The sequence below is a fragment of the Oncorhynchus masou genome, unplaced genomic scaffold, assembly GCF_036934945.1.
Source record: "Oncorhynchus masou masou isolate Uvic2021 unplaced genomic scaffold, UVic_Omas_1.1 unplaced_scaffold_2832, whole genome shotgun sequence".
Lineage (NCBI taxonomy): Eukaryota > Metazoa > Chordata > Actinopteri > Salmoniformes > Salmonidae > Oncorhynchus > Oncorhynchus masou.
In genome coordinates, this window is record NW_027009258.1 from 17,633 (window position 1) to 41,621 (window position 23,989).

Genomic DNA, 23,989 nt, shown 5'->3' on the forward strand with positions numbered 1-23,989 from the left:
TTTTGATACCATTGATCACATTCTTTTGGAGAGATTGGAAACCCAAATTGGTCTACACGGACAAGTTCTGGCCTGGTTTAGATCTTATCTGTCGGAAAGATATCAGTTCGTCTCTGTGAATGGTTTGTCCTCTGACAAATCAACTGTAAATTTCGGTGTTCCTCAAGGTTCCGTTTTAGGACCACTGTTGTTTTCACTATATATTTTACCTCTTGGGGATGTTCTTCGAAAACATAATGTTAACTTTCACTGCTATGCGGATGACACACAGCTGTACATTTCAATGAAACATAGTGAAGCCCCAAAATTGCCCTCGCTAGAAGCATGTGTTTCAGACATAAGGAAGTGGATGGCAGCAAACTTTCTACTTTTAAACTCGGACAAAACAGAGATGCTTGTTCTAGGTCCCAAGAAACAAAGAGATCTTCTGTTGAATCTGACAATTAATCTTATTAATGGTTGTACAGTCATCTCAAATAAAACTGTGAAGGACCTCGGCGTTACTCTGGACCCTGATCTCTCTTTTGAAGAACATATCAAGACCATTTCAAGGACAGCTTTTTTCCATCTACGTAACATTGCAAAAATCAGAAACTTTGTCCAAAAATGATGCAGAAAAATTAATCCATGCTTTTGTCACTTCTAGGTTAGACTACTGCAATGCTCTACTTTCCGGCTACCCGGATAAAGCACTAAATAAACTTCAGTTAGTGCTAAATACGGCTGCTAGAATCCTGACTAGAACCAAAAAATTTGATCATATTACTCCAGTGCTAGCCTCCCTACACTGGCTTCCTGTCAAAGCAAGGGCTGATTTCAAGGTTTTACTGCTAACCTACAAAGCATTACATGGGCTTGCTCCTACCTATCTCTCTGATTTGGTCCTGCCGTACATACCTACACGTACGCTACGGTCACAAGACGCAGGCCTCCTAATTGTCCCTAGAATTTCTAAGCAAACAGATAGGAGGCAGGGCTTTCTCCTATAGGGCTCCATTTTTATGGAACGGTCTGCCTACCCATGTCAGAGACGCAAACTCGGTCTCAACCTTTAAGTCTTTACTGAAGACTCATCTCTTCAGTGGATCATATGATTGAGTGTAGTCTGGCCCAGGAGTGGGAAGGTGAATGGAAAGGCTCTGGAGCAACGAACCACCCTTGCTGTCTCTGCCTGGCCAGTTCCCCTCTTTCCACTGGGATTCTCTGCCTCTAACCCTATTACAGGGGCTGAGTCACTGGCTTACTGGGGCTCTCTCATGCCGTCCCTGGAGGGGGTGCGTCACCTGAGTGGGTTGATTCACTGATGTGGTCATCCTGTCTGGGTTGGCACCCCCCCCTTGGGTTGTGCCATGGCGGAGATCTTTGCGGGCTATAATCAGCTTTGTCTCAGGATGGTAAGTTGGTGGTTGAAGATATCCCTCTAGTGGTGTGGGGGCTGTGCTTTGGCAAAGTGGGTGGGGTTATATCCTTCCTGTTTGGCCCTGTCCGGGGGTGTCCTCGGGGAGGGCCAGTGTCTCCTGACCCCTCCTGTCTCAGCCTCCAGTATTTATGCTGCAGTAGTTTATGTGTCGGGGGGCTGGGGTCAGTTTGTTATATCTGGAGTACTTTTCCTGTCAGATTCACACAGGACACCGAATTGAAGTGTGCGTTCTCTAATTCTCTCCTTCTCTCTCTCTGAGGACCTGAGCCCTAGGACCATGCCCCAGGACTACCTGACATGATGACTCCTTGCTGTCCCCAGTCCACCTGGCCGTGCTGCTGCTCCAGTTTCAACTGTTCTACCTTATTATTATTCGACCATGCTGGTCATTTATGTACATTTGAACATCTTGGCCATGTTCTGTTATAATCTCCACCCGGCACAGCCGGAAGAGGACTGGCCACCCCACATATGCTCTCTCTAATTCTCTTTCTTTCTCTCTCTCGGAGGACCTGAGCCCTAGGACCATGCCCCAGGACTACCTGACATGATGACTCCTTGCGGCCCCAGTCCACCTGGCCGTGCTGTTGCTCCAGTTTCAACTGTTCTGCCTTATTATTATTATTCGACCATGCTGGTCATTTATGAACATTTGAACATCTTGGCCATGTTCTGTTATAATCTCTACCCGGCACAGCCAGAAGAGGACTGGCCACCCCACATAGCCTGGTTCCTCTCTAGGTTTCTTCCTAGGTTTTGGCCTTTCTAGGGAGTTTTTCCTAGCCACCGTGCTTCTACACCTGCATTGCTTGCTGTTTGGGGTTTTAGGCTGGGTTTCTGTACAGCACTTTGAGATATCAGCTGATGTACGAAGGGCTATATAAATACATTTTATTTTATTTGATTTATTACATGATCGGTTTAAGTTATTACGTTATTCATTAAAAAAAGTTGTTACCTGATACCAATAACTTATTACATTAGGTGGAAAAGGTTATTAGACAACTTTTCATCATATTAACCAACAAGATGTTACATTTACCAGTTTTATTACATTATAAATCTAAAAGTTATTACATTAACCGTTGGTACAAGACACAGTATGCATAGATCTTGTCTTGAACTCATGGAAATAATTATCCAATATATTATGGATTAGATTTAGGATCATTTTAATCAATACAGATTTATAAAATACACAATTTAAGTGATAACTTCATGTTTAGAAGATAGTTGGATTGAATGTATTGATCAATTGAATACATGAATATACACCTATTGTTGAAACATTCTACATAATGACATTTAATAATAGTAGTATCATGAGTACATGAAAGAAGATTCTATTATCAACATCCCCCCACAGGTTCACTATGACATTTCCCATGATAACATTTATCCATGTAGATCAATGTGTGATATTACAAAGACACAGGGGAGAACTGATCCTAGATCAGAGCTGCATATTATGCTGCACAGAGGTTACCATGGTGATCAGACTAAGTCAAATGTTTAAGAATGGGAGATGGATATGTTTCTATAGAGCCTTTCATTTAGGGATCTATAAACACTGTCGGGTATAGGATGGAGATGAAATATGGCACGTTTTTGATTTCTGGTGTTTTTTAATTTGCCCTAAAAGAGAAAAACTCTTTCCACATAGACAGACATAGGGTTTCTCTCTAGTGTGTGTTCGCTGGTGTGAATTCAGTGTCCCTAACTCAGCAAAGCTCTTTCCACACTGATCACAGCTATAAGGCTTCTCTCCTGTGTGTGTTCGCTTGTGTGAATTCAGGGTGGAAGCTCGAGCAAAGCTCTTTCCACACTGATCACAGCGATAAGGCCTCTCTCCTGTGTGTGTTCGCTGGTGTATAGTTAGTTTATCTGATAGAGCAAAGCTCTTTCCACACTGATCACAGCTATATGGCTTCTCTCCAGTGTGTATGCGCTGGTGTTTATTCAAGGTGGAAACCACAGCAAAGCTCTTTCCACACAGATTACAGCTATAAGGCTTCTCTCCAGTGTGAATGCGCTGGTGTATAATCAGGGTGTTAGCTACAGCAAAGCTCTTCCCACACTGATGACAGCTGTAAGGCTTCTCTCCTGTGTGTACACTCTGGTGTATGGTTAGGGATCCTGCACTCGCAAAGTTTTTCCCACAATCAAGGCAGGGGTAAGGCTTCTCCCCTGTATGAATTCTCAGATGATATTTGAATGTGTAATATGTAGCAAACCTCTTCCCACATTGATCACAGCTGTAAGGCTTTTCTTCTGTGTGTGTTACCTGATGTCTAGTTAGGTTGGAAGCTTGAGCAAAACTCTTCCCACATTGATCACAGCTGTAAGGCTTCTCTTCTGTGTGTGTCACCTGGTGTCGAGTTAGGTTGGAAGCGTGAGCAAACCTCTTCCCACATTGCTCACAGCTATAAGGCTTCTCTCCAGTGTGTGTTACCTGGTGGGCTGTCAGGTTGCCTGAGTGATTGAAGCTCTTCCCACACTGATCACAGCTGTAAGGCTTCTCTCCAGTATGTGTTAGCTGGTGTGCTGTCAGGTTGCCTGCCTGATTAAAGCTCTTTCCACACTGAACACAGCTATAAGGCTTCTCTCCAGTGTGTGTTACCCGGTGTGTAGTCAGCTGTCCAGACCGAGCAAAGCTCTTCCCACACTGATCACAGCTATAAGGCTTCTCTCCAGTGTGTGTTACCTGGTGTGTTGTCAGGTTGCCTGACTGATTGAAGCTCTTCCCACACTGATAACAGTGATAAGGCTTCTCTCCGGTGTGAATACGCAGGTGAATTATGAAGGATCTCCGTGTAGTGAAACTCTTCCCACAGTCAGAGCAGCTGTGGTGAGATTTCTTCCCTGTACGTCTGTGCTGGTGTTTGAGGTGTTCTGATTGGGAGAGACTCTGCTCTGCCTCGTCAGCAACATGTTGTTGTTGAAGCTCCCCAGATGATAAGTCCCTCCCACTGAGAGGAGGAGAGTCCCCTGTGAAACAGACATTGAAACAGACATTGAATAACTCTGTTTTGGAAATATGGGTCCATAAACAAACAATATATCATTTCAGTGGACAGTTTATTAGGTACACTCCCCAGTTCATGAAAATAGGTCACTCCTACAGACAGTGAGTCACGTGGCTATGGCTTGCTATATAAAGCAGACAGACAGGCAGAGACATTAAGTTCCTGTTTCATTGAACATCAGAATGGGCAAAACAAGTGACTAAGCGAGGTATGATCGCCGGTGACAGGCGCGCCGGATCCAGAATCTCAGAAACAGCCACTCTCCTGGACTTTTCACACACGACAGTGTCCAGAGTTTACCAAGAATGGTGCATCAAAAAAGCAAATATCCAGTCAGCAGCAGTCCGGTTGGTGAAAACAGCTCATTGACGAGAGAGGTCACAGGAGAATGGCAAGAATCGTGCAAGCTGACAGGCAGACCACAAACAGACAAATAACTGCACAGTGTATCTGAACATTGTTGCTGACCAAACCCAATAGAGCATCTTTGGGATGAGATGGAACGGGCTGTTGACATCATGAATGAGCAGCCGTCTGCAGCAACTGCGTGTTGCCATTGCGTCAGCATGGACCAACATCCCTGTGGTACGTTTCCGACACCTTGTAGAATCCACACTCCGGAGAATTCAGGCTGTTTTGGAGGCAAAGGCTGACCCGATCCGGTACTAGATTGGTGTACCTAATAAACTGGCCAATCACTATATATTGTTTATCAATGAATTAACAGAAGTTGCAGAATCAGATTGTAGTTTCATCCACACACACCCCATTGTTCTTACTTGATGAAATCAAATCTCCCTCCTTGTGTCCTTCTCTCACAGTTCCACTCTGCCCTGCTGTTTTCCTGCAGTCGACCAGCCGTACCGAAACCCTCTTCAGACCCAGCAGTAAGGTGCTACCAGGAGAGTTGTGACCAGGGGACTCTAGCAGGTTGGAGGGGGACGGACTTGCTCTGTCCTGGTGAACACAGGAAGTATTGTACATAGAATATCATTAGATCAAAAAATGTGATGACTTTAGTCTAAATCTCTGATTGCTGCATCCTTATAATACCCCATTTCTCCTGAAGTGTGCAATCGTTCACTACTTTCCACAAAACGTACATATTTTTTCAAATCACCCAAGTATTTTAGCAGTGCATTGTACACCACACCATAATTTCAAATGGTAGCACAGTGACTCACTTTGCCCTACTGTATAGAAGTACACTGGCTGAAGAAGAGTGGTGTAGTATTTACAGTCAAATCCATGAATTATTTGGTTTTAGCTTCCAACCTAAATTAAATTGATGTCAATTTATACCGTTTTTTTCAAACTGTACCTAAACTCGACACTATCCAATTTTGGTTTCGTGGTTCAGTTTTTAGCAGTTTCATTAAATTATAGATAAATGTATAGTTTACAAATGACAGGAAAATCTTTTCAAAAGTAATTTATTGAAAATGGCCTAAGAATTTTTAAACAGATTTTTGTGCTTAGAGTTGTGAAAATTTACCACATCCTTGTGAAAATTCCACCAAAGAGAGAAAGAGAAGTTAAGAGAAGTGAACAAGTGCACAGTTAGGGAGGACGGAAAGACAATTAGGGATTCCTTAACATATTATCTAGGCAGAAGTAGAGCAAACGTGAGGGCCAAGGGTGCAACACAAGAACCGCGATTTGCCACATCATTCAAAAGAGTTCTGGCACACCATTGAGCGCTGCTGAAAAGCAAAGGTGCTACCGTGCCAGACGTGATGCTGATTAATCTGTTTGGGTGAGGGGGCAGCATTTTCACGTTCGGATGAAAAGCGTTCCCAGCGAAAATTTCCTGCTACTCAGGCCCAGATGCTAATATATGCATAATATTAGTAGTATTGGACAGAAAACACTGAAGTTTCTAAAACTGTTTGAATGATGTCTGTGAGTATAACAGAACTCATATGGTAGGCGGAAATCTGAGAAAAATCCAACCAGGAAGTGGGAAATCTGAGGTTTGTAGTTTTTCAACTCATTGCCTATTGAATATACAGTGTCTATGGGGTAATATTGCACTTCCTAAGGCTTCCACTAGATGTCAACAGTCTTTAGAACCTTGTTTGAGGCTTCTACTGTGAAGTGGGGGAGAATAAGAGCTGATCACGCTCACTCACCTGAGAGCGACCTGCATTCCATTGCAATTCTAAAGACAAAGAAATTCTCCAGTTGGAACATTATTGAAGATTTATGTTAAAAACATCCTAAAGATTGATTCTATACATCATTTGACATGTTTCTACGCACTGTAATGGAACTTTTTGACTTTGTCTGGACCTAGTGATCCCGCGTCATGGATTTGTGAACTCAAGGCGTGAACACCAAGGAGGTATTTGGACATAAATGGACTTTATCGAACTAAACAAACATGTGGAACTGGGATTCCTGGGAGTGCATTCTGATGAAGATCATCAAAGGTAAGTGAATATTTATAATGCTATTTCTGACTTCTTTTGACTACACAACATGGCGGGTATCTGTTTGGCTTGTTTTGGTCTCTGAGCGCCATACTGAGATAATTGCATGGTTTACTTTTTCCGTAAAGCTTTTTTGAAATCTGACAAAGCAGTTGCATTAAGGAGAAGTATATCTATAATTCTGTGCATAATACTTGTATCTTTTATCAAAGTTAATTATGAGAATTTCTGTAAATTTATGTGGCTCTGTGCAAATTCACAGGATGTTTTGGAGGCAAAGCCAAATTTAAACGGAGGTTTTTGGATATAAATATGAACTTGATCGACCAAAACATACATGTTTTGTTACATTAGTGTAAGCACAGATCATAAGAATATATTTACAATTTACAATGGGCGTGAGGTGTCAAAAAAAACCCACCTCCATACCTCTTGATCTCTCCCCCTCCGGTGGGTATGAGAGATGTCTCTGCAGGATTGTGGTCCACAGTAACCTGACCCGAACAGGCCAGTCATGACAATACTTATGTTAAGCCCTGATATGGATATGCCATATGGCAGTTGGCTGCACTAGTTCATTTAGCAGGCAAGATTTGCTTAGAATTCCGTGGCATTATTTTATAGTATGAAGAAAACAATTGAACATAGCTGTATAAAATAGAAAGGATATTTTCTTCAAGCGATTTGAAGGAGTGCGAACACATGCGGCTATTCTGTGTTGAGAGGTGAAGAAAGAAAACAGGTACTTGCATACGTTTAAGTAAAGAAAAGGAACTATTTGCACAATGAACAGTGAAATAGGCATCACTTTTACTTGACAGGTATAATATGTAATAATTAAGGGTAACACTTTATAATAACCATCATTAGTAAGTCATTTATATCTATTAATTACTGGGTAACGACCCTCAAATAAGTTGCTACTGTGAAATCAATAATGAAAGTATCTATGGTTACAGTTAACGGCTGGCGCTGTCTATTTTGCTGCAGGTGAAATGGTTAAGTAACAATATATTTACGTGTTTCTTTTAGGCAACATGACTTTGGGAGAGGAAAAGGAGCAATGTCAAAGCAAAATTAAACAGGGAGCTGCAGAAACTACAAGATCAGTTGAGGAAAGTCGAACAGCGAGCAGAGAAATACAGAAAGCGGCTCCAACGATCGAAAAAGGACCACCCATCTCCAAGATCAAAAGTCAACAAGTTGGTTCGGCAAATCTCGGGCACATCCCTAAGGAGAACCCTGTTGTTTCATACAGCAGTAGCTGAGGAAGTACATAACAAGTACACACATTCAAAGAGAGAGAGTGACAGACAAGTCATTGCAGGAATAGTCACCAGCAAAATCCTGAAGTACAGGTTGCAGAGATTGGCAGAGGAGGTTGTGGATACAACTGGTAAATTAAAATGTCTACAGGTACCAGAGGAAGAAGCACAAGGGGATTGCTGCCATGCTGAGATCAATGGTGAGATGATTATTTTTATGTAAAGATGTCAGCAGGATCACAACAGGAAAAAAAGAAAAAGGTGACAAAAAAAAGAAAATGCAGAAAAGATGGTGGATTCAATGAAGACCCTCCATTTGAAGTTCCTAGATGAGCATACCAACCTCCGTCTATCATACTCACTGTTCTGCACACTTCCCCTCCGACTGGGTTGTGCTTCCAACATTGGCAGATCGTGACACATGCGTGTGCAAACAACATGAGGCTTTATTTAGCCTAAAAGCTTCACCAGATGCACATCATCTACACATCCAATGTGGAGAGCCTGACGCATGCCATCACGTGTGACACCACAAGCATGCTATGTATGTATGTATGTATGTATGTATGTATGTATGTATGTATGTATGTATGTATGTATGTATGTATGTATGTATGTATGTATGTATGTATGTATGTATGTATTCTGACTTAGAATATGTGGACAACTACAAATACCTAGGTGTCTGGTGAGACTAAACTCTCCTTCCAGACTCACATTAAGCATCTCCAATCCAAAATATATATCTAGAATTGGCTTCCTATTTTGCAACAAAGCCTCCTTCACTCATGCAGCCAAACATAACCTCGTAAAACTGACTATCCTTCCGATCCTTGACTTCGGCGAGGTAATTTACAAAATAGCCACCAACACTCTACTCAGCAAATTGGATGCAGTCTATCACAGTGCCATCCGTTTTGTCATCAAAGCCTCATATACTACCCACCACTGCGACCTGTATGCTCTCGTTGGCTGGCCCTCGCTATATATTCGTCGCCAAACCCACCGGCTCCAGGTCATCTATAAGTCTTTGCTAGGTAAAGCCCCACCTTATCTCAGCTGACTGGTCACCATAGCAACACATACCTGTAGCACATGCTCCAGCAGTTATTTTTCACTGGTCATCCCCGAAGCAAACACCTACTTTGGCTGACTTTCCTTCCAGTTCTCTGCTGGAACAAATTGCAAAAATCACTGAAGCTGGAGACTTATCTCCCTGACTAACTAAGCATCAGCTGTCAGAGCAGCTTACCGATTACTGCACCTGTACACAGCGCATCTGTAAATAGCCCACAACTACCTCAACCCCATATTGTTATTTTTTTTGCACCCCAGTATCTCCACTTGCACATCATCATCTGCACATCTATCACTCTAGTGTTAACGCTAAATTGTAATTATTTCACCACTATGGCCTATTTATTGCCTTACCTCCCTAATCTTACTACATTTGCACACACTGTATATATATTTTTCTATTGTGTTATCCCACGTGTAACCCTGTTGTTTTTGTCGCACAGCTTTACTTTATCTTGGCCAGGTCGCAGTTGTAAATGAGAACTTGTTCTCAACTGGCCTACCTGGCTAAATAAAGGTGAAATAAATAAAATATATATATATTGGGATTACTCGGAATATCACACATGGACATTTCCTATGGTCGAATATGGAATCATTCAATATCCTGAGGTGTGACACGCTATTTTCTCTCTTCATGTTGATAAATACTGACTGTATACATTGCATATGTGTTCTCAGCACATTCAAGACATGAAGTTTCTCTTGGTGAGGTCCATATATTGATCTCGATACGCTGAAAATAAGGAGGATTTCTGATGCAGTGTTCAGCAAAGGCTCAATAATGAAATCCATACTTTTCTTTTATGCACAAATCGTGTTTGGATTCTCTCCAGATATCATTCATGGTTTGGCCGGATATTGACTCATACAGTGCCTTGCGAAAGTATTCGGCCCCCTTGAACTTTGCAACCTTTTGCCACATTTCAGGCTACAAACAAAGATATAAAACTGTATTTTTTTGTGAAGAATCAACAACAAGTGGGACACAATCATGAAGTGGAACGACATTTATTGGATATTTCAAACTTTTTTAACAAGCAGAGGGGGCTGCTCGATATAGCAGCTTCACTGACTCTTTTTCTTCTAACTATTTGAGGGGAGCTAGTTTTAGAGAGAACTGCAGTGGAAAACTCAGCCAGAAGCTAGCAAGTGTCAAGTGAATCCACAACATCACCACAAACAAACAAGCCAGGTAAGTTACAATCGTTTGAGATACTAGCTAGTGATGTTATAATGTCACACTTTATTATATAGTTTGATGATCTGCTCTAAGATTTAAAATAGCTAATGTTAGCTAGCATAACCTATGTTTAAGTTATCTAGCTAGGTTAGCTAGCTACTGTAATGGTAGCTAGGTAAAAAAACGTTCACACGTAAACATGCAGTGGACGGGCTATTTTGAAAATATGATTATATTAAATGTAGATGCTTCTACGTGCTTCTACACCTGCATTGCTTGCCGTTTGGGGTTTTAGGCTGGGTTTCTGTACAGCACTTTGAGATATCAGCTGATGTATGAAGGGCTATATCAAATAAATTTGATTTGATTTAGATTACAAATTTAATGGTTTGGCATTATAATAAGTAGTGTGAAAATATATTTTGAAATTTTCATGGAAAACTTTAGCATAATGTTTTCTGTTAGAGAGTGGAGAGGAAGAAGACTAGATAGGAAGAGTGAAAGAGAGAGAAGAGGAAAGGTAAAGATATGATTAGAGCCTGCCAATTTTTTTATTCCAAACAATGTTTTTGAAATAAAATACAAAAATGAGGCAAGCAATGGGAATCTGTTAACCAAAGTATTTTATCTAATAGTGTATTATTTATTTTTAAAGATTGGAGAGGAAGGAGAAGGAAAAATGAAGAGTAAAAAGAGTGAAGTGATGAGATTGTAGAAGATTGAGGTGGAAATTTGAAGAGAAGGAAAGGAAGAAAGAGCAGTAAGATGAGTGAAGAAAAGAGGAAGATTGGAGAGAAAGGAAAAGAGTAATAAGAGCAAACAGAGGAGGTACAATGGCTCTCCCCAAGAAACGGAATGAATGATATATGGACAGCAGTAAGAAATAGGTTCTCTGTTCCTACCATCAAGGCCGTGCTTATTGTGAAGACAAACTTCAACCTCCCCTGCCAGGAGTTCATGGAGAAGCAGGCCAAAGACAGAAATGCTTTAAGAAGATACATTCTTCTGAGAAATATACAGATTAGGTTGGTATAAATTATATTATGTAGTTACCAATCACGTCATTGTCTTATTTCTTTATTGTGTTAAGTATTTCACATATACTATTGCCTGTTTTTTCCCCCAATTTTGCTCATGTTCACTTCTGCTCTTATTCTACCCAGACTAGCAGGACCACTGAACGGCTGTTCAGGTCAGACAGTTCTGTCTCGTCTGTAGTGTTTCTGTAGTATAGTTGTTTTCGCTATCACAGTGTGCCTGTTAGACTAAATACATGAACCCTTAAGTGTCCCCCTTTTTTATGTCAGATAATAACATTGGATATTTTAATGATATATTGACCGCCGAACGGGAAATGTCCCCGGTTTTCATTTCAGAAATCTGGTCTCCTTATTGTAAGTAACGTTAAGCATTTCACTGTAAAGTCTACAACCGTTGAATTCCCGCATGTGACAGAACATTTGATTTGATAGGCCCGACTGTGGACCACATTAGGATCTTGATATGCTAAATAAGGACAATCTGATAGTTATTTGCGTTGAGAACATGCTCAGTAATTTGACTAGTATTAACTCCATATCATTATTCGACACGAGCTATCATTGTTGTTTTACTTCCGCATAAAGACGCGGGAAAACACAAGCTAACAGCACCGTAACTGGTAGCCTAGCAACAATAATCACCTATTTTCAACTGTCCTTTTTTTAAATTTGGGCACCAAAAATGTGTGTAAACGGTGTGTGTGGTCAAACTGGAGAAAAAGTGAGAAGGTGTTCAGAAAATACCTCAAAGAGGTTAACCGGTCGCTTCAAAGCCTCACAATGGCCCATACGTAGCATCAGCAATCCAGGGGTTATATACATAATTGGTGAAGGCGATGCCTAATTATTTCTTTCCATGGTTCGGATTTGACCAGCTGGTTGCGCATTGCCTTGTATCATTAATCTGTGCGCGATAGGCTAGTAGGCTACTTGGCTGAAATTACCACCACGGTTTCTTTTGTCCAGCTGTTCAAATCGAACTCATGGTTATTGAAAGGTCAAAGATGAAGACCTAGACATGTTATACACCACAGTAGGCATACTGTTAATAAAAGTCAAACAAACTTACCCGATCCATAGTGGAAGCTACTGTATTCGTTCTTCAACGTTTCAAATAACAAACACGACAGTAAATGTGTACACTGCAGTTAATTTCCTTGTCGTAGCGTTCAAACAAATAAAAGCTAGATCACACCTAAGTAATTATCAAAACTCGTTTTAAAATTTGGACAAATAAACGTCTCATGTAGACTAATTTTACATCCGAAAAGATCCAGCAAAAGCCTGTGGCTCTTTATTTGGTTTAAAAACGCAAGAGGACGGTAACAAAGCACTTCCTGTTGATGTTTTTCGGCTTCTTCTGTAGTGTTATATTGTACCGCCACCTACTGTACATAGTCAAACACTTTTCTACAAATGGGTGATGCGATTTAGGGATTAATTTATTGCTAGAAAATAACTGTTAGTATTGTCTCAAATATATAGTATGTTAAATTAATGTAAAAAATGTAGGTTGTTTTTGCTATAATCAATATATCATTAATCTATTTGAACATTCAATTATTTTATCAGATTATCAGATTGTGTCATCCTCAATGATTGCAACTGCATTATGTCCACGTGTGGTTGCATTATTTTAACATTTGCAACTAAAATCTAATTAAAATCACAACAAATCTAAAGGTATTTATAGAAACAACAAAAACAACTTGCTGTCTATGGCTGGCTTCGGTTTGCTGTAAAGTGGCAGGCCGAATTTGAGATTAGTGAAATCCCTTGCTATTGTCTTTCAAATTAAACCATGGCTCGATGGCTCGAGTTGGGCTTCCTCTCTGACAACCTTCTCTTCCAGAGTCCAGATATTGTTATTGGCTGAGGCCCAGTAAGAGTAGCCTCGTAAATAACAGACTGATTACCACTACGCTATACGTGCAGTGAACCAGTAAAGCCAGTGACGATTTCAGCATGTAAATCTTGGTGGGGCAAACCCCAAACATTTTTGGGGATGCATGTCAGCAATGCAACAACAGAACACGAAACAATACATTAATTGCACTGTAACAGTGACAAACATTGCCCACAAAGTATTAGGGCCTACGTAAAGCTGCCCCAACAGCAGAGCCATCTTTTCAGCACCATGGAGCGAATCCTTACCCTTACTATTAACGGCGCCTTGTCTGGCAGCCTAACAGTTCATTCAGCCTCATTTACTGCCTTTAAAAAAAACATAGCTGATATGGCTGACTTGCTTAAACAAATGTGGTTTCCACTGACAATTGAGATGTACAAACTATGACATAAGGGAACGATGAGCAGATGAGGCAATCTGTAATTTCAATTAAGACAATAAACAACGTAGTAGTAATCAATATAAAGTAACAGTCAATATAACTATTTGTTCAGCTCTTTTGAAATGTACAGTGACAGAATTCAGAATATGGGCTGGTCTTACAGTAGGCTATTCTCCATGTACACCAAGTCAGACTGTAGGATAAATAAAGGGGGTATGTAAGCAGATGATGAAAGCTCTTACAATATTCAATTTATCGAAAACAGGCTATAGGCTAAACATACACCACCAAGTCAGAACAGTAGGCTAAGTTATGAGGGGGAAAGGTACCAAATTATTAAAGGTGAGGCACATGGGCCATTAACAGCTTACTACACAACATACACTTAGTATTACCTACTTAACTACAGTATACATATCTCCCTGGAATATTACATTTATGCAGCAGCATACAAGACATTTTTGGACTCACCATGTGGCCCTGTGCTCACTTGAACAGGAAGGTGGTGCGATGGTCCTTCTTGTGGGCAAATTTTGTAACCAAAGTCTGGCATTCTTTGGATTTATGGTGCTTAAGACAACTGAAAACTCTGGGGGAAAAACAAAGGTTGAATCATGACGTCAGTGATTTTCAGGTCAGAGCTCTAGAGGCCCAAGTTCACTAAATGGAATTCCGAGTTGGATGACCGTTCAAACCGTATTTTCCTTGACGCACAATGAAGAGCTGCTAGCAACTTGCCTTGGCTTACTGCATTCGCGTAACAGGCAGTTAGTCTCCTTGTGGAGTGCAATGAGAGGCAGGTCGTTATTGCGTTGGACTAGGTAACTGTAAGGTTGCAAGATTGGATCCCCCGAGCTGACAAGGTGCCAATCTGTCGTTCTGCCCCTGAACGAGGCAGTTAACCCACCATTCCTAGGCAGTCATTGAAAATAAGAATGTGTTCTTAACTGACTTGCCTGGTTAAATAAAAGGTGTAAAAAAATATATATATTTAAATGGCAAAATCGGTGTCCAAAAGTACAGATTTCCGATTGTTATGAAAACTTGAAAATAGGCCCTAATTAGATCGGTCAACCTCTAATACTAACCACACTAACCATACTATTTGTGAGGTAAATTGAGTATGTAGTGTGCTTATTAGTCATAGTTAGTATGCCAAAAACTTCTGGATGTCGTACAACATTCACCAAAATATGAGGTATACAAGCAATGGACACCATTTCCGTACTTTTTGGGCGCATAATGAAATTCAGAAAATGGGCTTGGCTTCACAACGTTTCCAGGTTGGAAGAAAATATGCAGTCGAAGGCCGACAAGAGGGGATACAAATTCATTGCTAATTATGACAAATGTTAAGAAAATGTGCAACACAGCGTAACTAGAGAACATTACCAACCACAATGTTCTGTATTCTCCGGTGGCTGCCCCACAACCACAGAAAGCACTGAGCTAGGCTTGAAACACCTGCATTTTGGAGCTGCCTTAAGAAAGAAACGTTTGTATGCAGCTTTATTAACTCAATTATTTATACATTTTTAAAAATAGTTTGCAAACTGATATGAAACATGTATTAATGGCAAAACAACAGCAAATATATCTACAAATATATCAAATATATTTACAAATATATCTATTTTCTGCCCACATGCCCTGAATGACGGGTCGCCATACAGTATTTAAGGCGATGCTTCCTCCACAGAAGTCAGGCATTTGGAAATTGTCTTCTTCGGTGTCATAGCATTTGCATGGTTGTGCATGCTGCCACCTACTCTGCAGTAGTGGGTGTTTCAATCATGTTACATGTTAAATACAAAAAAGAAAGACAATTTCACCACCAACCAAACCGACACCTATATACCACCATCTCATAATACACACACCACTATCTCATAATACACACACCACTATCTCATAATACACACACACACACACACACACACACACACACAAACACACACATATATATAGTTGAAGTCGGAAGCTTACATACACTTAGGTTGGAGTCAATAAAACTTGTAATTTAACCACTCCACAAATTTCTTGTGAACAAACTATAGTTTTGGCAACTCGGTTAGGACGTCTACTTTGTGCATGACAAGTCATTTTTCCAACAATTGTTTACAGACAGATTATTTCACTTATAATTCACTGCATCACAATTTCAGTGGGTCAGAAGTTTACATACACTAAAAGTTGACTGTGCCTTTAATCAGCTTGGAAAATTCCAGAAAATAATGTCATGGCTTTAAAAGCTTCTGATAGGCTAATTGACATTTGAGTCAATTGGAGGTGTACCTGTGGATGTATTTCAAGGCCTACCTTCAAACTCAGTGCCGCTTTGCTTAACATCATGGGAAAATTAAAAGGAATCATCCAAGTCCTCAGAAAAAAATATTGTAGGCCTCAAATTTTGGTACCATGTTCACCTGTACAAACATTAGTATGCAAGTATAAACACCATGGGACCACACAGCCATCATACTGCTCAGGAAGGAGCGTTCTGTCTCCTAGAGATTAACGTACTTTGATGCGAAAAGTGCAAATCAATCCCAGAACAACAGCAAAGGACCTTGTGAAGATGCTGGAGGAAACAGGCATAAAAGTATCTATATCCACAGTAAAATTAGTCCTATATCGACATAACCTGAAAGGCCGCTCAGCAAGGAAGAAGCCACTGCTCCAAAACTGCCATAAAAAAGCCAGACTATGGTTTGCAACTGCACATGTGGACAAAGATTGTACTTTTTGGAGAAATGTCCTCTGGTCTGATGAAACAAAAATAGAACTCTTTTTGCCATAATGACCATTGTTATGCTTGGGGGTGGCAGCATCATGTTGTGGGGGTGATTTGCTGCAAGAGGTACTGGTGCACTTCACAAAATAGATGGCATCGTGAGGATGGGAAAATTATGTGGATATATTGAAGCAACATCTCAAGACATCAGTCAGTAAGTTAAAGCTTGGTCGCAAATGGGTCTTCCAAATGGACAATGACCCCAAGCATCCTTCCAAAGTTGTGACAAAATGGCTTAAGGACAACAAAGTCAAAGTATTTTAGAGGCCATCACAAAGCCCTGACCTCAATCCCATAGAAAATGTGTGGGCAGAACTGAAAAAGCGTGTGCGAGCAAGGATGCCTACAAACCTGACTCAGTTACACAAGCTCTGTCAGGAGGAATGGGCTAAAATTCACCCAACTTATTGTGGGAAGCTTGTAGAAGGCTACCCAAAACGTTTGACCCAAGTTAAACCATTTAAAGGCAATGCTAACAAATACTAATTTAGAGTATGTAAACTTATGACCCACTGGGAATATTTTTCTGACATTTCACATTCTTAAAATAAAGTAGTGATCCTTATTGACCTAAGATAGGGAATTTTTACTATGATTAAATGTCAGGAATTGTGAAAAACTGAGTTTAAATGCATTTGGCTAAGGTGTATGTAAACCTCTTGACTTCAATTGTAACACAAAATGAAAACGGCCCTTATTCAGGACCCTGTCTTTCAAAGATACATTTTTAAACCCAAATAACTTCACACATCTTCATTGTAAAGGGTTTAAACACTGTTTCCATGCTTTTTCAATGAACCATAAACAATTAATGAACATGCACCTGTGGAGCGGTCGTTAAGACACTTACAGCTTACAGACGGTGGGCAATTATGGTCACAGTTATGAAAACATAGGACACTAATGAGAGGCCTTTCTACTGACTCTGAAAAACACCAAAAGAAAGATGTCCAGGGTCCCTTGCTCACCTGCATGAACAACAACTTCACCTACGGGCACAAACCCACCGTCGCTGGACCAGACAGGACTGGCAAAAAGTGCTGTTCACTGACGAATCGCGGTTTTGTCTCACCAGAGGTGATGGTCGGATTCGCGTTTATCGTAGAAGTTATGAGCGTTACACCGAGACCTGTACTCTGGAGCGGGATCGATTTGGAGGTGGGGGTCCGTCATGGTCTGGGGCGTTGTGTTACAGCATCATCAGACTGAGCTTGTTGTCATTGCAGGCAATCTCAACGTTGTGCGTTACAGGGAAGACATCCTCCTCCATCATGTGGTACCCTTCCTGCAGGCTCATCCTGACATGACCCTCCGGCATGACAACGCCACCAGCCATATTGCTCATTCTGTGTGTGATTTCCTGCAAGACTGGAATGTCAGTGTTCTGCCATGGCCAGCGAAGAGCCCGGATCTCAATCCCATTGAGCACGTCTGGGAGCTGTTGGATCGGAGGGTGAGTGCTAGGGCCATTCCCCCCAGAAATGTCCAAGAACTTACAGGTGCCTTGGTGGAAGAGTGGGGTAACATCTCACAGCAAGAACAGGCAAATCTGGTGCAGTCCATGAGGAGGAGATGCACTGCAGTACTTAATGCAGCTGGTGGTCACACCAGATACTGACTATACATTTTGATTTTGACCCCCCCCCCCCTTTGTTCAGGGACACATTATTCAATTTCTGTTAGTCACATGTCTGTGGAACTTGTTCAGTTTATGTCTCTGTTTATCTTATGTTCATGCAAATATTTACACATGTTGAGTTTGCTGAAAATAAACGCAGTTGACAGTGTGAGGACGTTTCTTTTTTTGCTGAGTTCATATATATTTCCTTCTCAAAATATCTATTATAACTCTCCTGCAGTAACATATTGTACAACCAGGTACTTCTCAGCAGCTGCCACCTTTACATTAAAAACCCACTACCCCTTACAGCCTGGGAGGACGGGGCATCACCCTTCAACACACCATGCAACTCTTCTTAAGCCAAATCTCATATAGCCAAATAAGTCTCTGCAGCTGCCACCACAGCATCTATTTTAAGTGATTTACGTTCAATTTCTGGGGTACAAGATATTACATTACACATCTAAAAGTTATTACATTAACCGGTGTTACAAGACAATATGCATAGTTCTTGCCTTGTCCGATTATCCAATGTATCATTGATTAGTTTTATGAGCACACAAACACACAGGTTGACTATGACATCTTCTATGACAACATTTATCCATTCAAATCCCATTGTGTGATATTACAGACACAGGGGAGACCTGATGCTGGATCAGAGATGCATATTATGCTCCAGGTTACCATGGTGATCAAACTAATTCAACTGTTTAACAATGGAAGATGGATATGCCTGTTCACTATACGTTTTTTTTAATAGTTTTAGGGATCTGGAACCGGTGCCGTATAGGAGGGAGATGAAATACGGCACGTTTTTGTTTTCTGGTGACCTTTCATTGTCCCTAACTGAGCAAAGCTCTTTCCACAAAGACAAACATAAGGTTTCTCTCCAGTGTGTGTTCGCTGGTGTCTACTCAGGGAGGAAGCTACGGCAAAGCTCTTCCCACACTGTTCACAGCTATAAGGTTTCTTTCCAGTGTGTATGCGCCGGTGTGAAGTCAGAACGGAAGCTAGAGCAAAGCTCTTTCCACACTGATCACAGCTATAAGGCCTATCTCCAGTGTGTATCCGCTTGTGTACAGTTAGGTTTCCTGCACTAACAAAGCTTTTCCCACAACAAAGGCAGGGGTAAGGCCTCTCGCCCGTATGAATTATCAAATGCGATTTTAAGGCACTAGATACAGCAAAACCCTTCCCACACTGAGAGCAGCAGTACGGTTTCTCTCCTGTATGGACTCGCAGATGAGATTTTAAGGCGGTAGATACAGTAAAACACCTCCCACACTGAGAGCAGCAGTACGGTTTCTCTCCTGTATGGATTCTCAGATGGGATTTTAAGGTGCCAGATAGAGCAAAACTCTTCCCACACTGTGAGCATCTGTAAGGTTTCTCTCCTGTATGGATTCTTTGGTGTTCTTTAAGACGCCCTGCAGAGATGTGCCTCTTCCCACACTGAGTGCAGCAGTACGGTCTCTCACCGGTGTGAATCCGCTGGTGAATAATGAAGCAACTCCTGCTAGTGAAATTCTTCCCACAGTCAGAGCAGCAGTGTTGAGGTTTCTTCCCTATACAGCTCTGCTGGTGTTTCTTGAAGTGTTCTGATCTGGAGAGACACTTCTCTGCCTCGTCAGCAACATGTGGTTGAAGGTGAGCAGATAAGCCCCTCCCACAGAGATAACCACGTTTCGGTGTGTCCCCTGTGAAACGAAGACATTGAATAACTAGGTTTATGAAAAACGTGTCCATAAGCAAATAATTATCATCAATAAATACAGTACACTCAGTGACCTGTTTATTAGGTACACCGACAGACAGTGGGTCACATGGCTGTGGCTTGCTACCAAAAGCAGGAAGACAGGTGGAGACATTCAGTTACTGTTTGATGAAACGTTAGAATAGGCAAAACGAGTGACAAACAAAAGACCATGTCAGCGGCAGTCCTGCTCCAGAGGGCACGCGATCAACACTGGACAATCGAGGATTGGAAAACATGACCTGGTCCGACAAATCCCGGTTTTTGTTGCGTCATGCTGATGGCAGTCTGGATTTGGTGTGCAAAGCATGAGCCCATGGACCCATTCAGCCTGGCGGCGGTGTACTGGTGTGGGGAATGTCTTCCTGGCACATGTTAGGTACCTTGATACCAACTGAGCAACGATTTAACGCCACAGCCAATCTGAACATTGTTGCTGACCAAACCCAATAGTAACTTTGGGATGATGGAACGGGCTGTTGGCAGCATGAATGTGACGCTGTCCAATCTGCAGCAACTGCGTGATGCCATCGCGTCAGCATGGATCAACATCCCTCTGGAAAATTTCCGGCGCCTTGCAGAATCAATGCCCCGAAGAATTAAGGCTGTTCTGGAGGAAAATGCAACTCTGATCTAGTACAAGATGGGTGTACCTAATAAACTGGCAAGGAGTGTATTGTTTATCAATCAATTAACAGAAGTTTCAGAAGCAGAATGTAGTCTAATCCACATAGAACATTGTTCTTACTTGATGAAATCAAATCTCCATTTTCCTCGTGTCCACCTCTCGAAGATCCACTCTGCCTTGGTATTTTCCTGCAGTCGATCAGCAATGAAGACACCCTCTTCAGACCCTGCAGTAAGGCGCTACCGGGAGAGTTGCAACCCGGGGACTCTGGCAGGGTGGAGGGCGACGGGCTAGCTCTGTCCTGGTGACCAGAGGAAGTATTGTACATAGAATATAATTAGACCAAATATATATTTATTTTTATTACCCTTCATTTCATGATTTCCAATTGGTAATTAACAGTCTTGTCCAATCGCTGCAATTCCAGTACGGCCTCGGGAGAGGCGAAGGTCGAGAGCCATGTGTCCTCCCGAAATACAACCCTGCCAAGCCGCGCTGCTTCTTGACACACTGCTCGCTTCACCAGTAAGCCAGCCACACCAGGGATTGAACCCGGTTCTGTAGCGATGCCTCTAGCACTGCGATGCAGTACCTTAGACAGCTGCCCCACTCAGGAGGCGAGACCAAATATTTCAGATTGTTTAGGTCTACTACTTCGACTAAATAAAACCTTTTGTTGCTGCACTTACAACAGCCCCCACTTGTACTACCCACCTAAGCCCCCACTTGTACTACCCACCTAAGCCCCCACTTGTACTACCCACAACAGCCCCCACTTGTACTACCCACAACAGCCCCCACTTGTACTACCCACAACAGCCCCCACTGTCACTACCCACAACAGCCCCCACTGTCACTACCCACAACAGCCCCCACTGTCACTACCCACAACAGCCTCCACTGTCACTACCCACAACAGCCTCCACGGTCACTACCCACAACAGCCTCCACTGTCACTACCCACAACAGCCTCCACTGTCACTACCCACAACAGCCCCCACTGTCACTACCCACAACAGCCCCCACTGTCACTACCCACAACAGCCCCCACTGTCACTACCCACAACAGCCTCCACTGTCACTACCCACAACAGCCTCCACTGTCACTATCCACAACAGCCTCCACTGTCACTACCCACAACAGCCTCCACTGTCACTACCCACAACAGCCTCCACTGTCACTACCCACAACAGCCTCCACTGTCACTACCCACAACAGCCTCCACTGTCACTACCCACAACAGCCTCCACTCCCTCTTTGCCCCAGTATGTAGTCCCCAGTGTCCCTCTCCCTCCATCACCTGCAGCAGACACAGCCCTGAGCATGCCTCTCTCACACGTGACACCTGCACCACAGCATCTTATAGAGGAGATGATCAGCCTGTTGCATCAGCATAGGGAGGAGATCTGGGAGCAGCTGTGTGCAATGAACAATGTTGAAGAGGACAACCAGACTCTCAGGATGGAAGCCTGCAGACTTAAGAGAGGAGCTGTCCAGTACAGTCAACACTGGCCACATGCAGGACTTGTGGAAGGAGCTACATGAGCCAAGGCAGGTATTTCTCAGCCACTACTATCCACTCTACAAAGAGTTACACAAACACCTTGGACCAGGACAACAGCTGAATCAGAACATACAAACAATGCACCAACCCAGCTGACCCCCTCCATCCCCATATCATGGCTTGTAATTACTCCCATCAATCAAATGGCAAGTTTATATTCGAGCATCAACTTTTCCCAAATAAAATTCTGTTAAAGTTATGGTGCCCCACAACAGACAGAGCTACTGTGGCCCAGCTTGGCTCCCTAAGCCATATAATTATTCATATGTGGACCAATGACCTGCATGCCCAACAGGAGAGGGTGACCACATCACTAAGGGGAGTGACAGAGATGGCCTCCACCATTTCCCCCCTTGCAAAGACAGTAACATCTACCCTGTTCCAGAGGAGATATTTACACCCTGCCACCATCCAGAGGTTAAATGCCAGCCTCTCTCGGGACTGTGTGCTATGGTCCAACGTGCACTGGGCCTACTGTCTCACCCTCAGCCTGGACTGTCTTTAGGACAATGTACACCTGTACAGAGGCAGTCTCCACCTTCGTCAGGATGTTAAAGGATGTTGCATTGGGTGGCCAGTCACCTCACCCCACAGGAGCAGCAGCCCAGCCGCCAACTCCCTGAGACAGAATCAGACACTCCTTTAGACCTGCATCCTGTGGCGCCTCAGAGACTGGAGAACAGGCAAGCAACACTGCCCGTCGTGGTTAATCGGTTCAAATATAACGCTCACAAGAACTTGTGAAATCAATGGGCTTTTTAATACAACTTATAGCAAGCCGGAGTGGTCCGCGGAACACACACACCGCTTCCCAGAGCCCCGGCTCCTGTATTTATACACATATAGCATATGGGTCCAACCCATATGCAGATAAACATACTTCCCCTAATTCTTCTGCCTACCATTATCTTTTTAGTTCAGGCTTCCTGCTTGTTCACGCCCATAGCTGCTTTTCGTCAGATTATAATGGTGGCAAGACCCTTGCTTTGTCCTATAAATAATATACATTACTCTATTCTATAGGCCTGCGTTGTCCCTGCACTTAGCTTAATGCATTCTTTTGTATGTGTGTTATCTAGGATCAGCAGACTGTGTGTCTCCTCTGTTTTTAGTGTGTCCAGTTGTCCTAGGCGCCTATGTGTCACCTTCTCTTCGTGTGGTCTGTTTAATGTTCAGCTGTCCCATACTCTCATGGCCTTACTCTGGCTTCCTGTCCTATACAATAGACAATGCATTGTACCAGAATGGCAAATGCACTCTCAGTGTATCCTTCTCTTGTGTTACAGTATTATGTTCCTCCCTATATGTACATCTTTCTCCCATACCCCCCACACCACTTCTCTCCCATGCAGATACACGGAGCTATGCCCAAGCCGTACTCAGTCACAGGCCCATTGCAGTGTTTGGAGCATTGCCAGCCACACTTCCCTCCACACCACCCTCTTCAACATCTCATACAACCTCCCTCCCAGGCTACCAGACCCGCCTCAGCACAGCTCTACCAGACCAGGCCCGCCTCAGCACAGCTCTACCAGACCAGGCCCGCCTCAGCACAGCTCTACCAGACCAGGCCCGCCTCAGCACAGCTCTACCAGACCAGGCCCGCCTCAGCACAGCTCTACCAGACCAGGCCCGTCTCAGCACAGCACCGACCACTACCCTAGGGTCTGGCAAAACACTGTCGAAGGAGGTGCAACCACATGATGCAGTCCACACCATGCATCATTCACATCATCAGCCCTCATTTGCTGAGAGTTTGGAGCGTCGCTAGCCACACTGCCCTCCACACCACCCTCCTCAATTTCCCCCACAACCTCCTTCTCATGCTAGTTTTGGTTATTCTCACGACTACCATCCCCAGGACAAGCCTGGGACACTCCTGCCCCCCATG

At 42.8% G+C, this 23,989-nt stretch overlaps 2 protein-coding genes across 2 annotated transcripts; both read right to left on the reverse strand.

Annotated features, from left to right (window-relative positions):
* Nucleotides 1-2,316: 2,316 nt before the first annotated feature.
* Nucleotides 2,317-12,781, reverse strand: LOC135533950 (gastrula zinc finger protein XlCGF57.1-like). The gene is made up of 3 exons (XM_064961133.1): nucleotides 12,513-12,781; nucleotides 5,226-5,403; nucleotides 2,317-4,408 (listed from the first exon to the last, which is right to left on the reverse strand). The coding sequence occupies exons 1-3, from the start codon at nucleotides 12,519-12,521 to the stop codon at nucleotides 2,982-2,984; spliced, it is 1,614 nt and encodes a 537-aa protein (XP_064817205.1). The 5' UTR covers nucleotides 12,522-12,781; the 3' UTR covers nucleotides 2,317-2,981.
* Nucleotides 12,782-16,259: 3,478 nt separating this feature from the next.
* LOC135533952 (zinc finger protein 239-like) lies at nucleotides 16,260-21,063 on the reverse strand. The gene is made up of 2 exons (XM_064961136.1): nucleotides 20,654-21,063; nucleotides 16,260-19,849 (listed from the first exon to the last, which is right to left on the reverse strand). Exons 1-2 carry the CDS (start codon nucleotides 20,859-20,861, stop codon nucleotides 18,915-18,917), a joined length of 1,143 nt encoding a protein of 380 aa, XP_064817208.1. The 5' UTR covers nucleotides 20,862-21,063; the 3' UTR covers nucleotides 16,260-18,914.
* Between the last annotated feature and the right edge of the window lie 2,926 nt (nucleotides 21,064-23,989).